At 39.1% G+C, this 12729-nt stretch overlaps 1 protein-coding gene across 1 annotated transcript; it reads left to right on the forward strand.

Moving 5' to 3' along the window:
• The first annotated feature begins 10683 nt into the window (after nt 1–10683).
• Nucleotides 10684–11994, forward strand: LOC142368435 (histone H2A.Z). The gene is made up of 5 exons (XM_075450600.1): nt 10684–10801; nt 11042–11119; nt 11256–11369; nt 11450–11579; nt 11680–11994. Exons 1-5 carry the CDS (start codon nt 10799–10801, stop codon nt 11739–11741), a joined length of 387 nt encoding a protein of 128 aa, XP_075306715.1. The 5' UTR covers nt 10684–10798; the 3' UTR covers nt 11742–11994.
• The last annotated feature ends 735 nt before the right edge of the window (nt 11995–12729 follow it).

The raw sequence follows: 12729 nt of genomic DNA on the forward strand, positions 1-12729 counted from the left end.
GCTTCTCACGCTCTTTGTCCATCCCCTCTTCCTGTGACCCCCCCTCCTGCCCTTTCTTTCTCTTGTTGTTTCCCATGTGACTTGTGGCGACACTGACCACTGAAGAACCCTAACCCATCTCTGTTTCAGGTGCAGACAGATGGGAAAAACCACTCTCTCAATTTAAGAGACTGAGGCTTCATACACTGCACTGTCTGCTGTTATGTTATAAAGATATTTCATTCAAATTACATTACCTCAAACTGAGGACACTTACTTTAAAATACTGTTAGTCCAGCTGTGGACAGCAAAAAGCAAATCAGAGATCCTTACATATGACTAAGAAGAATTGTTCAAAATTAATTCAAATTTGAAGAATTAATCTCAAAACATAAACACAAATACTTTATCGTGTTTAATTTGTGTTCCCTGAGGCTTATCCAGATCATATATATATCTCCATTATTTTTTTTTTTATATGTACATATACAATATGTTACAGTTACACTTTATACACCACCCCTTTTACCGTGAAGACAATAAATGCTATTGTTTCAATCTTGCATGACATGTGCACGCCGTGAATTAGAAAGCACCGATATCATTACATCCACATTGCTTTGTTATCTCAATCCGCAAAATAAATAAATAAAATAAAATAGAAAATAAAATAAAAACTCCCCAAGCTTTAATGTATATTTACTTCTTGGTCTGACCACTCCCGAAATAAGCCCAATTTAAAAAAAAAATTAAAATACATTCAGAAGTAGCATTTATCTAAATCAGAGAAGTATGATGATTTAGTGTTTACCAACTACAAAAAATGTCTTATATACAGTTAGTATTCTGCACAGAGTTGGGTCCCAGCACATACTTTTAGTTTTCCTCTGCAGTTCTTAAAGAGTGCAAACATTTGAGGCCAAATTTATATATCTCCATTATTGAATTAAACAGAGATGTGAAACTGCATTAAAACAGACTGCATTAGAGTGGAGTTAAAGCTGCAGTCTGCAACTCTTTTTCAAGCATAATGCCTGGAACTGTCCGGGGATTCTGAAAGTAGTACATTAAATACCCCAATACAAAAAAAAAATGAGTTCTCTAGGTCCCCTATATGTCCCGCTAGGTCCCTCCAAAGCCAGCAGGTTTGTTTACAAAATTGCAGACCGGACCGGTAAAAGGTAACCAATCAGGTTTACGAGCTGGGCTCTGCTGCCTGTCAATCACCGATTGTGCACGCGCGATACAAGGTAGGCTCGTCCCCACGCTTTTTTATCTAGACTATTGAACTTCATTACGGGCTAGTCTACTTACTGTGTCTTCCATGATCGCAAATGACAGGTGAGTTGATGAATGAGGAGTCGTGTAAGCGCATCTGGCGTGCACGTCTACGTGCACGAGTTCTCATGTGTTTTGATGGGGCGGGACAGGAAGTTGAATAACTTTTTATTTTTCGGTTAAAAAATAAGCATTTCTTGCATTTTGCGACTACGGAGGTCACCGTTTTCAACTTCAAGCGTTCTGATAGATCATGTAAACTCTTAAAATGCCAAAAATTAGGACTTTACGTATGACAACAACAAATCCTGCAGACTGCAGCTTTAAGTGTTGAAACTACGGAAGAGTATTAGGGCCAGGCATAAAAAAAAAAAAATCTTTATAGCCTGTCGAGAATAAAGTCGAAATCTTTATTCTCGACATTTCAACTTTATTCTCGACATGTGGACTTTATTCTCGACAGGCAAAATATTATTTTTTTTTCTTATGCCTGGCCCTAATACTCTTCCGTATAAAACTATTGGTTGACAGTGCACAGCTTTTTCTTATTTCACAGTGAGACACAACCTGACAATTAATACTAAAGTAAGAATAAAGATTAAACAAATAAGATCAATCCTTATTAATTGTAGTTTTGTCATTTTTTTGTTTTAAAACTTTTTCAAGAGTTGATGGTTCCGCTTTCCGTCTTCAGTCGCTCCCTGATTCCAAGGCTGCATTTTAGTCAGACATGAAACTGATTTAAAACCTCTTACAAGCATTTCCCAGAAATTTAACTGTAGAACGACCCTGATAATGTGGACATGAGGTGTCATATCCTTTTTACATGATGAGGATGACAAAAGCTGATGATGATGGGATGAAACCAAACCTATTCATGGATTTAGGTGAGAAAGAGAATATGGTGACATAAATCATGAAAATAATCTAATTTGGGGGAGGTGTTGGAACATTACAGTTAGATGTAGAGTTGAGTATTATCTTGAGAAAAAATGTACATTCCTGTGAATAATGTGTTTAAAAAAAGAACCGGAGGAAATCCAGGTGAAGTTTTGATTTGTGCTAAAACTTTACTATGTTCCTATTTTGTATATGATTTGTAACTTATCTGGGTTTAAAAACCTTGTGTCCTACAAATGATACAGATTCAAATTTTGAGAGAGAAATTATTGCAACCAGATAATGTTTTCTATCAGCATAAGGAGAACATTTAAAGTGCTGTGCAAAAGTCTTTAGCCACCCCTTATTTTTTTATATTTTGCCTCTGGGGAGCTTTGGGATGTCCTTCAAGAAGCCTGGAGAACTATTCATGAACACTCCTTAAAGAAATGACAGAAGGCTTGTCCAAGAGGGTTCAGGCTGTGTTGGAGAATAAAAACCAAATATTGACTTTCAAGCTCTTGTATTGTACAAACTCTGTGTTTGCCTTGTATTTATATCTATGTTTGCACATATTCCAATATATCACTTAACCCATTTCCTGTTTTCCCAGCAATTAATAAAGAAACAAGGGATGGCTTAAGACTTTTGCACAGTCTAATACATATCTGGCAAGCCACCAACACTCTTTTGCCTTCAGAACTGCCTTAATTCTTGGTGTTATCCTTTCAACAAGGTGTTGGAAACATTCCTCAGAGATTTTGCTCCATGTTGACATGATGGCATCACGCAGTTGATCTATGATGCCAATTTCCTGTTCCACCACATCCCAAAGCTGCTCTGTTGGACTGAGATCTGGTGACTGTGGAGGCCATTGGAGTACAGGGAACTCATTGTCATGTTCCAAAAACCAGTTTGAGATGATATGAGCTGTGTGACATGGTGCATTATCCTGCTGGAAGTAGCCATGAGAAGATGGTACACTGTGGTCTTAAAGGGACACTATGTCATTTCTTCCCCCATCTAGTGGTACAATTTTATTTTGCAAAGTCGAATGAATTTGCTCTCTAGCGCCTCGCTTTTTCAAATGTGCGTTGCAACTTCTTGAACTACGGCAGGCGGTATGTGTCAAGATTCAAGAAGCTATAGCTTCAGACTCAAGGTCCATACAAACAAAAATACATCAAGACACACAGTACAAAGGATTACATAACACACATACAATAACACTATAAATACAGATGACAGATAACATGTCAGATAACATAAGTTGACATAGCCTTTGGTGTGCAAGCAATGCAATTAGTCATATTCCGGGAGTTACTGGAAGTGACGTCGACGCAGCGGTAGCGTTAGCAGCAGTGTGTAGTTGCTATCTGGAAAGTGTTCTTTTAAATAAACTCCCGGTAAACTTACAAACTTTCTAATGCCTCGTTTTGGGAGTTAAGAGCCTATGTGTACTACGGCAGAAGTTTGGTAACAATCAATGCATTATTAGTGGGATCATTTACGAGATAAAATCTATTTACCATTAGCACCAGTAATAAGCCATTCGGCGGACGTGATGTCAAAATGACGTCATTTCCGCTTGCAGGCCTGGCGTTGGGGAAAACACGATTCCAAGTGCTTTATGTCCCTCTCGGCACTTCGTGGTTTTTCATAGACCAGAAGGACATGGCAGCCTCCATAGAGCTCGCCCGCTCTATGTAGATACAGACAAGTTATTCTTCACTCAGGAGGATATGTGAGATTTTTGACAGAGATAATTTTACACCAATGAGGACTAATTTATGAATGAATATGTTGATTTGAGCTAATAAATGACTTAATTTATTACATAGTGTCCCTTTAAAGCGATGGACATGGTCAGCAACAACACTCAGGTAGGCTGCGGCATTTAAACGATGCTCAGTTGGTACTAAGGGGCCCAAAGTGTGCAGAGAATATATCCCCCACACCATTACACCAACAGCAGCAGCCTGAATCGTTGGTACAAGGCAGGACGGATCCATGCTTTCATTCTGTTTACGCCAAATTCTGACCCGACCATCTGAATGTCGCAGCTGAAATCGAGGCTCGTCAGACCAGGCAACGTTTTTCCAACCTTCCATTGTCCAGTTTCTGGTGAGCCTGTGTGAACTGTAGTCTCAGTTTCCTGTTGTTAGCTGACAGGAGCGGCACCCGGTGTGGTCTCCTGCTGCTGCAGCCCATCTTCTTCAAGGCTCCACGTGTTGTGCCTTCAGAGATAATTCCTGCATTCCTTGGTTGGAACGAGTGATTGTTTGAGTTACTGTGGCCTTCCTATCATCTGGAACCAGTCTGCCCATTCTCCTCTGACCTCTCACAGCAACAAGGCATTTTCACTTGATATTTTCTCTTTTTCGGACCATTCTCTGTGAACCCCAGAGATGGTTGTGGGTGAAAATCCCAGCAGATCAGCAGTTTCTGACATACTCAGACCAGCCCGTCTGGCACCAACAACCATGACAGGTTCAAAGTCACTTAAATCCCCTTTTCTCCTCGTTCTGATGCTCGGGTTGAACTTCAGCAAGGTGCCTTGACCACCTCTACATGCCTACATGCACTGAGTTGCGGCCATGCGATTGGCTGATTAGCTGTTTGTGTTAACAAGCAATTGAACAGGTGTACCTAATAAAGTGGCCGGTGAGTGTATAAAATGTACATTTTCCACCAAGGCAATGTGTTTTTGAAGGATAATATGCACACAAACTGACCACTGCATTCAATTAAATTTTATTCAATTCATTTTTATTTATATAGCGCCAAATACAACAAATGTCATCTCAAGGCACTTAGATAATAAAGTCCAATTCAAGCCAATTGGAATTCAATTAATTGTAATCATAATCATTCATAAAATAATCCAATTCGTTCATATAGAGCCAATTCAAAAACAATTTCCTAGCTAAGGAAACCAACAGATTGCACCGAAACCTGTCTTGCATTAAAGAAATTTTTTTTGTTATGTTAAAGCGCTACAGAAAAATGACACAGTGACTTGGGTTAACTTATATTTCATCCAAAATAGAATATTTTGTCTTCGTTCCCCAAACCTAACCTGAAACTCCTCATGATTTGCCTACAGGAGAACTAAAGAAAGCAAAAAAAAACAAGTGGAAGAACTCATGGTGGAACCTCTGGCGTAGGGAGGGAGGTTGAAAGGAACAAGGAGAAAACAACTTCCGCACTTTCTGATACCGAGCATTAAAAGCCGAAGGACGGTGTGGAGAGGTGGCGGACGCTGACTCTGCTTCTGAAGAGAGGGAGAGGAGGATGAGTGAATGCAGAAGGGGTCAGGGGAGAGGGTGAGTGAGTGACTGCTGAAAGGGGTGGATGGCTGAGCATGAACGGTATGTGATTTAGACGTGACCAGCCCACACCAGCTGTGTTCGCTGATACACACACACACACACACACACACACACACACACACACGTTATCTTATCATGTTCCTACACACATACTAACTGCTGGAGCCTGTTATATATTAAAACTGAAGGAAAATAAGGTAAAAAAATAACTGAAATCTCTTAGTTTTCCTACTGATGTCGCTATGGCAACAAGTCCTCCAACTTAAGCCCAACCCTCTGATAGGACCCACTGAACTGTGGGAAGGGGACATGCCGCAGATTTCTTCACCTTGTTTAGTTTTTTGGAAAAGGTCAAGAAAGAACATGGAACACAGAGGAATGGACACTATGTCAGCCCTACAGCATGAGACCAGGACCCCAAGCAGTGGTTTTCTTTTGTTTTGGTGACCAAGATTTGCATTTTTGTGTTGACCGTGTCCCCAAAGTCCAGACACAACCGAGCTGACCTAGTGCTTAATCCCTTCCAAAATAGACCCCGTGCTCTGTGAAAAGACAGCCTGTTTATTGGAAGATACTACTGTTGTGATGTTGATACTGTGACAATAGTAGTTAAAGGGATAGTTCGCCTCTTTTGACCTGAAGCTGTATGACATACCATATTAGCAATATCATTTATTAGATCTGACTTACCCCCTGCTGCGTCCTGTGAGCCGAGTTCCAGCCTCGTTCTGGCGTTGACGAAGGTAGTCCAGCTAGTTGGCTGGGGTTTAAAAAATAAAGCGTTTTTTGCGTCACAAAATCGTTCGACAGAAAAAGTCAGACCTCACAATCGCTTGGCGCTATTTTCTCTCCCTTCATATCACTGCCTGCTGTGTAGACCGTGCAGACCAAAATGCAGACCGAGCAGTCCCCTGCTTCCGAGCAGCAAACACCGTAACAGGCGCGGCTGTCGGCAGGCGGCAGCAGGCAGTGATACGAAGGGAGAGAAAATAGGGCCAAGTGATTGTGAGGTCTGACTTTTCCTGGAGAACCATTTTGTGATGCAAATGTATTACACTGAAAAAAACAACTCATAAGATTTACTTAAAAAACCCTTGGTAAGTATTTGCACTCAAATTATTTAAGTAATATTTAATGCTGCAATATCAAGTAAATATTACTTACCATAAAACACAACAGTTTTGAAGATATTAAGTAACATTTACTTAATTACATCTAAGTTTTAAGTTATATTTATTTAAACAAATTAAGTAAAGTCTACTTGTTTTTCATAGGCAGGAACATCATTTTACTCATATACTCAACATAATTTTAAGTAAATGAGTTTCAAACTTAATCACATTTTAACTACTGATTTTATCTATTGTTCTTATTTCTTTCTTTTTTGTTTAAAATTTAAATCATGCTTTTTATTTCTACTGTTTTAAAGCACTTTGAATCGCCTTGTTGTTGAATTGTGCTGTACAAATAAACTTGCCTTGCCTTTCCTAAATTTTATATATCTGTAGTATTTGCTGTTATGAAGTAATTTAGTAGATTTTAACGATACACTTTCAGAGTAAAGTTTTTGTAGTATTTCTAGGTTTATGTACATACAACTATTAAACATTTAAATTGTATGAGGAAACCTAAGTAAAACTTACTCTTCCCCCATAATTCATGTATTACGTTAATAAAATGTTTAATTTTACTTAAGAAGTTCTAGTTCTTACTGAATCTTAAAAATACAAGTTAGAAATTATGACAGTTACTCTAACAGAGTTTATTTCACCAAAAAGTCACTTTTTTCATTGTACTCTTTTGAACGCATATTGTTTTGAGAAGCAAAACGCTTTATTTTTGTGGCCCCAGCCAACTAGCCGGACTACCTTTGTCAACGCCAAAACGAGGCTGGAATTCGGCTCACAAAAAAAAAATGATATTGCTAATATGGGATGTCATACAGCTTCATGTCAAAAGAGGCGAACTATCCCTTTAAGGTAGATGGTTAGCTCTTAAATAACGCCTTTTTAACCTTGTCCAGGTTCTGCAAAGCACTGTACTTGTGTAACTCACACAGACACTCATGCAGAATTTCTTATTGTGCGTACATGCCCTCTACATACAGACTGCAGTGCGTTTTCTCACATAGATGAAGATGTTGGGAGCAATGTGCGGTCAAGGACAGTTCAAAATATGGACACACAGGGGATCGAACCGCCAACCTTCCAATTGAGAGTCAACCGCTCGAACAGCTGAGCCCTCTGTGAGGAAAACAGTAGCCTGGCCTTCCAATCCTGTTTTGTCCATTTCTGAGGACCCACACGGGTAACAAGGGTAACGCAGTTTGGAGTTATTCCAGCAGAAAATGAATTAGACGCACTAATTTACAGATAATGTCATTGGGAATCAAATTACTCCTGCATATATGAATTCAATTAGACACTGTGATCTCAACCACATGATAGGTCAAGAGTAGAAAATACAATACCAACAAGTGGAGGGGGGCACATCACCAGCTATCATAGTGGAGTCTGACATACTTTCAGTCAATAAATCGATTTGTACATCAGGCAATTACGTCCATTTAAAAGGCCTGGCCCAGCTACAACCAGAACTTTTCTCAACTGTGCCTGTAAACATGCTGTTTGTCGGAGTGTCTTTGTTGTCATGGTTACATTTATAAACATGCAGTCAAGACTATGTCAGGATGCCCCATAGGGTTGAGATCAAAACAGGAGGCTTGAGTTAGAGATTAGGAACAGGCCCCAGGTGTTTATTCCCCCATACAGAGCAGACTAAGACACAATCAAAGACCCCTGTCCCGTCAGGTATTAACCAAAGCAGCCTGTCCAAACAGCACGAGGATCAAACTTTATTTATATAGCACCTTTCATACTAAAAAGCAGCACAAAGTGCTTTACATAATAAAATCAATAATCAAATCAATTTGTGCATAAACTCACACACAACATCACACCGACAACCACACTGCACACATACCACCACCCCCCAACATGAGCAACATCAATATCTGGCTTGACGCTGAAGTGAGGAAACAGTATTTTGGGGATCTGTCCACACCGGGAGCCAGCCCACCAATGACCACACAGGCCGCCACCACGGGGAACCGCCCAGATCAGGGCAGGCCGGCATCCACACCACAGCCAAGGCTACACACCCCGAACCAGGGCCATCCCCACAGAAATGACCCCACAGACCAGTGTGGAAGATCCCCATGAGGAAAAACACTGGATGAATAAGTGTATGGTAAGTATATAATAAAATAATTAAAAAATAAATATTTAAAATAATGGATGAATAGATAAAAGTAAACTAAAACAAAACAATTTTTTTTTAATTATATATATATATATATATATATATATTTTTTTTTTTTATATATATTTTTTTTTCATTTACATATTTTACAAAAAAACAAAAAAAATGAAAATATTTTTTTTTTAATTTTTTGTTTGTTTGTTTTGTTTTAGTTTACTTTTATCTATTATCTATTTACTTTTATCTATATATATATATATATATATATATATATATATATATATATATATATAATAAATAAATGAAATAAAATTCAGCTGTAAGCTAAACTAAAAAGGTAGGTCTTGAGCCTCTTTTTAAAAACATCAACATTCTCCGCAGCCCTGAGGTTCTCTGGCAGGCTGTTCCACAAATGAGGTCCATAATAGTGGAACGACGTCTCACCATAAGTTTTTGTTCGAACTTTAGGAACAACTAAAAGGCCGGTACCAGAGGACCTCAGGGTCCGCGAGGGCTCATAATTTTAATATCAGTGTTTGTGCAATCATTTTATATTGTGCTTTAGTGAAAGTCCACATTAATGTGTGTAGTGTGCAGGCCATGTGAGCAATGAACACCATCATTACATTACAGTTGGGTTAAAAGAAACATAGTCTCAATCAAGTATTCAGCTAGCACATGAAAATCGAGTTTTGTCAACCCATCATTCCACCTGGACCCAAGCTTCTGGCTTTGTGTCTTTTTACATCCTTTTCTCGCACTTGAATAAAAAAATTTTTGTTAACTTATTTCTTTTATCATTACAGTCCAGATTATACCTAGCTGGGTTCGTGTTCAAATGTTTTACAAGTATATTGAAGCAACTGGATGTAGAGTAGGACATGACATCCTGAAATATTATCTGAAGTAAATTGTGTCAAAGAGTCCACAAAAATAACGGGAGGCCCCTGGACCAATGATCAAAGTGCATGGTTTGACTTCTGGACCCACCACTACTCCCAAAAATTTAGAAATAAATCTAAATGGCTCAAGCTGTACGCAGATAATGACTCGCATATAGTCATAATGTATTCATAGTCATGACATTCTAATTAAATTTGCAACAATGTGCTTAAAATTAGGTTTGATTTACTCTTTACTGATCGTAAAATGTGAGGGTATTTCAGTAAACAGGGCAATTTATTCATTAAAGGCTTATACTCACTAAAAGAAGAATCAAAATGACGGAGTAACGCTATTTACATTTCCTTCTACACTTCAGTTTATCACTGTAATTAGGTCAAACAAAGAACTGTCAACTGTTGACCATTTAAAAACGACTGCGCTGCCCTCATGTGGCCACAAGAAGGAACTACAATCACAACAGTAGAATTACAAGCATTGACTTAGTTTGTCTAAATCAAGCCTTCACTTGAAGAACAGGCCATTACATTATGAATCTAACAAAAGTGTTAAGATTATGTAAAAAAGAAAACAACAATAGTTTCTGTTATGCTGTGACAGTACATTAAAAGTTTATTTAGAAAAAGGGTGGTGGCATCTCTGTTGTTTTTTGGTTTGTTTTTTCAAGTAGGGCCTACATGCCAGAACAGTCGCCTACTCACGGAATTAACAGCAGTATGTGCAATATACAGACTTTTTTACATTTGGCCCAAAAACTTCCCATATGTATGTTTTCGATTAACATTTAATTGTATCAGACTACGTTTCCTAATCAATCAAACAAAATAACTGATCAACTTTGAATAAATAATAATAACATCCTAAAGAGAGCAGTGGAATCGATTTTTTGGAAACGTCAGAACTACACTACCCAGAAGCAGTTTTCACAGAAATGTACCACTTATCTTTCTAAGAGGAGCCTCTCCCTGTTTATTGGCTGAACGCCCCTATGATGAAATCCATGATAACGTATGATTGGCTAGCGCACATCCTGCAAGTGCCCGGATATAGATTGGCTATATTAGGGATTGGTGTAACGTGAGGGCTAATAGAGCCAACAATTAGTAGTTGATGGTTGAATCAAATTTAGTGTCACTGTGTAAGAAATAATTAGTTGATTAAATAAAATGGTAAGTAATATATGTCATGTGGGTTTTTAACTGGAAATTGTTAATGAACGCCCGTGTGTCTTTAATGCATTAACTGTTAGATGCTAGCGTTAGATAGTGTGTTAGCTTAGCGTGCTAGCTACCTTGCCGTTAGTGGCCGCCCTGAGTAAACGATAGCGTAGCTAAAGATTGCAGAGTTGTAATCATGTCTACGACAAGTCTCGGCTGGGTGACTGCACATGTTGACTTTGTGCCCTACAGGCTGGTGGTAAAGCTGGTAAAGACTCTGGGAAGACCAAGACTAAGGCTATTTCGCGCTCGCAGAGAGCAGGACTGCAGGTTTGTCCAGAGTTTAATTCATTTCCTCGGCGGTTGTAACGCGTCTCGCAGGCTCCTCAGCTGGTGGGCGTCTCATCCAGTGAACCCCTTTTTGTTGCTCTGAACTCGAACCTTGTTTCACCCCTTCTCGCCGCAGTTCCCGGTAGGTCGTATCCACAGACATCTGAAGTCCAGAACCACCAGCCACGGCAGAGTGGGAGCCACCGCAGCGGTGTACAGCGCGGCGATTCTTGAATACCTCACTGCCGAGGTAAGGCTTAAGCAATGTCTCCTTCAATTCGTTGATAGAGGTTCTGCTTCGTGCTCATATCTGTTGCTATGGCCTTTCAGGTTCTGGAGCTGGCAGGGAATGCATCAAAGGATCTTAAAGTGAAGCGAATTACCCCGCGACACTTGCAGCTTGCCATTAGAGGAGATGAGGAGCTGGATTCTCTTATCAAGGCCACGATTGCTGGTGGAGGTGAGCCCACTGCTCATCTATTCTGTTAAGGTTGCTGAATATTAGAACTGTTTAACTATAGAATTGAATGAATCCGTAATGCTTTCTTTGTTTGTTCCAGGTGTTATTCCCCATATTCACAAGTCGCTGATTGGAAAGAAGGGCCAACAGAAGACCGTATAACTCCCAAGTGCTCTGAAAGTTGTCATCTCAGGATGAGGTCTGCGTCAAGTGGTTCAATGTATTAGATTAGAACACCTTTATGAATTTTTAAGGTTGCGCTTGCATTTACTCACCTGGGATATTAAAGTGGCTTCAAAGAAGCTCGTTTTTTGTTTTGCCTTTTATTTTTCTGGTGCTGCAGTTTTGTGTTTAAACTTGGTTTTGTGGCATTCCTGTGTGTAAAGTGGTGTTTTAATAAAGTTCTTACTGGGGATTTTTTTTGTTTTTTCATGTTGGCAGTAAAGGTGCACACGTTTGGCATTAAAGCGGTTTTGGCTTTGCCAGTTTTAAAGCACCACCAGTCAACTCGTAGCATGGAAACGGTGCCGTGAGGAGTCTTGGTGTGATTTGACTTGGGAGAATTAAATTAAAACCTGAACTGATAAATTCTTTTCTCCAGGACTGTAGTGACTGGATGGCTATTCTAACAACTGAAAATGATACCATGAACTTCTATGGTTTGAAAATGTGGAAAAACTGTTCCAGGAAATGGTGGCGAAATTGGATCAATCGCTACCTGTCATCAATCATAAAATGTTACTGGTTTGTCACGGCTGAATACTTGGTTAACGCACACGAGTTGCTCGTTATTATAAATAAAATAAAAAAAATCGCCATTAAAATAAAGGGCAGGTAAGCCTTTGAGTGCATATTGGAGTCGTTCTAATGTGCTTTAGCAGAAAACAAATGCCACTTTCAATTTAGTTTTTAGTTCAATACACCTCAAAGATGCAATTGAAAAGAAGCTAATTCAGTCATCTAATTATATGAATTGATCCAATTCATACATGGTTGTTACAGATTGTTTGGCTAAGGAAACCAACAGATTGCAGTGAAACCGTCCTGAGCGTGCACAAGGTGACACATTTATAAGCATTACTGTGATCAAACTAAATGAGCTCAGTAGCCTTGTTGCATTGCAGTTCTGATATTCTTTGCAACTTTTTTT

This window comes from Odontesthes bonariensis, chromosome 19 (genome assembly GCF_027942865.1).
Source record: "Odontesthes bonariensis isolate fOdoBon6 chromosome 19, fOdoBon6.hap1, whole genome shotgun sequence".
NCBI lineage: Eukaryota > Metazoa > Chordata > Actinopteri > Atheriniformes > Atherinopsidae > Odontesthes > Odontesthes bonariensis.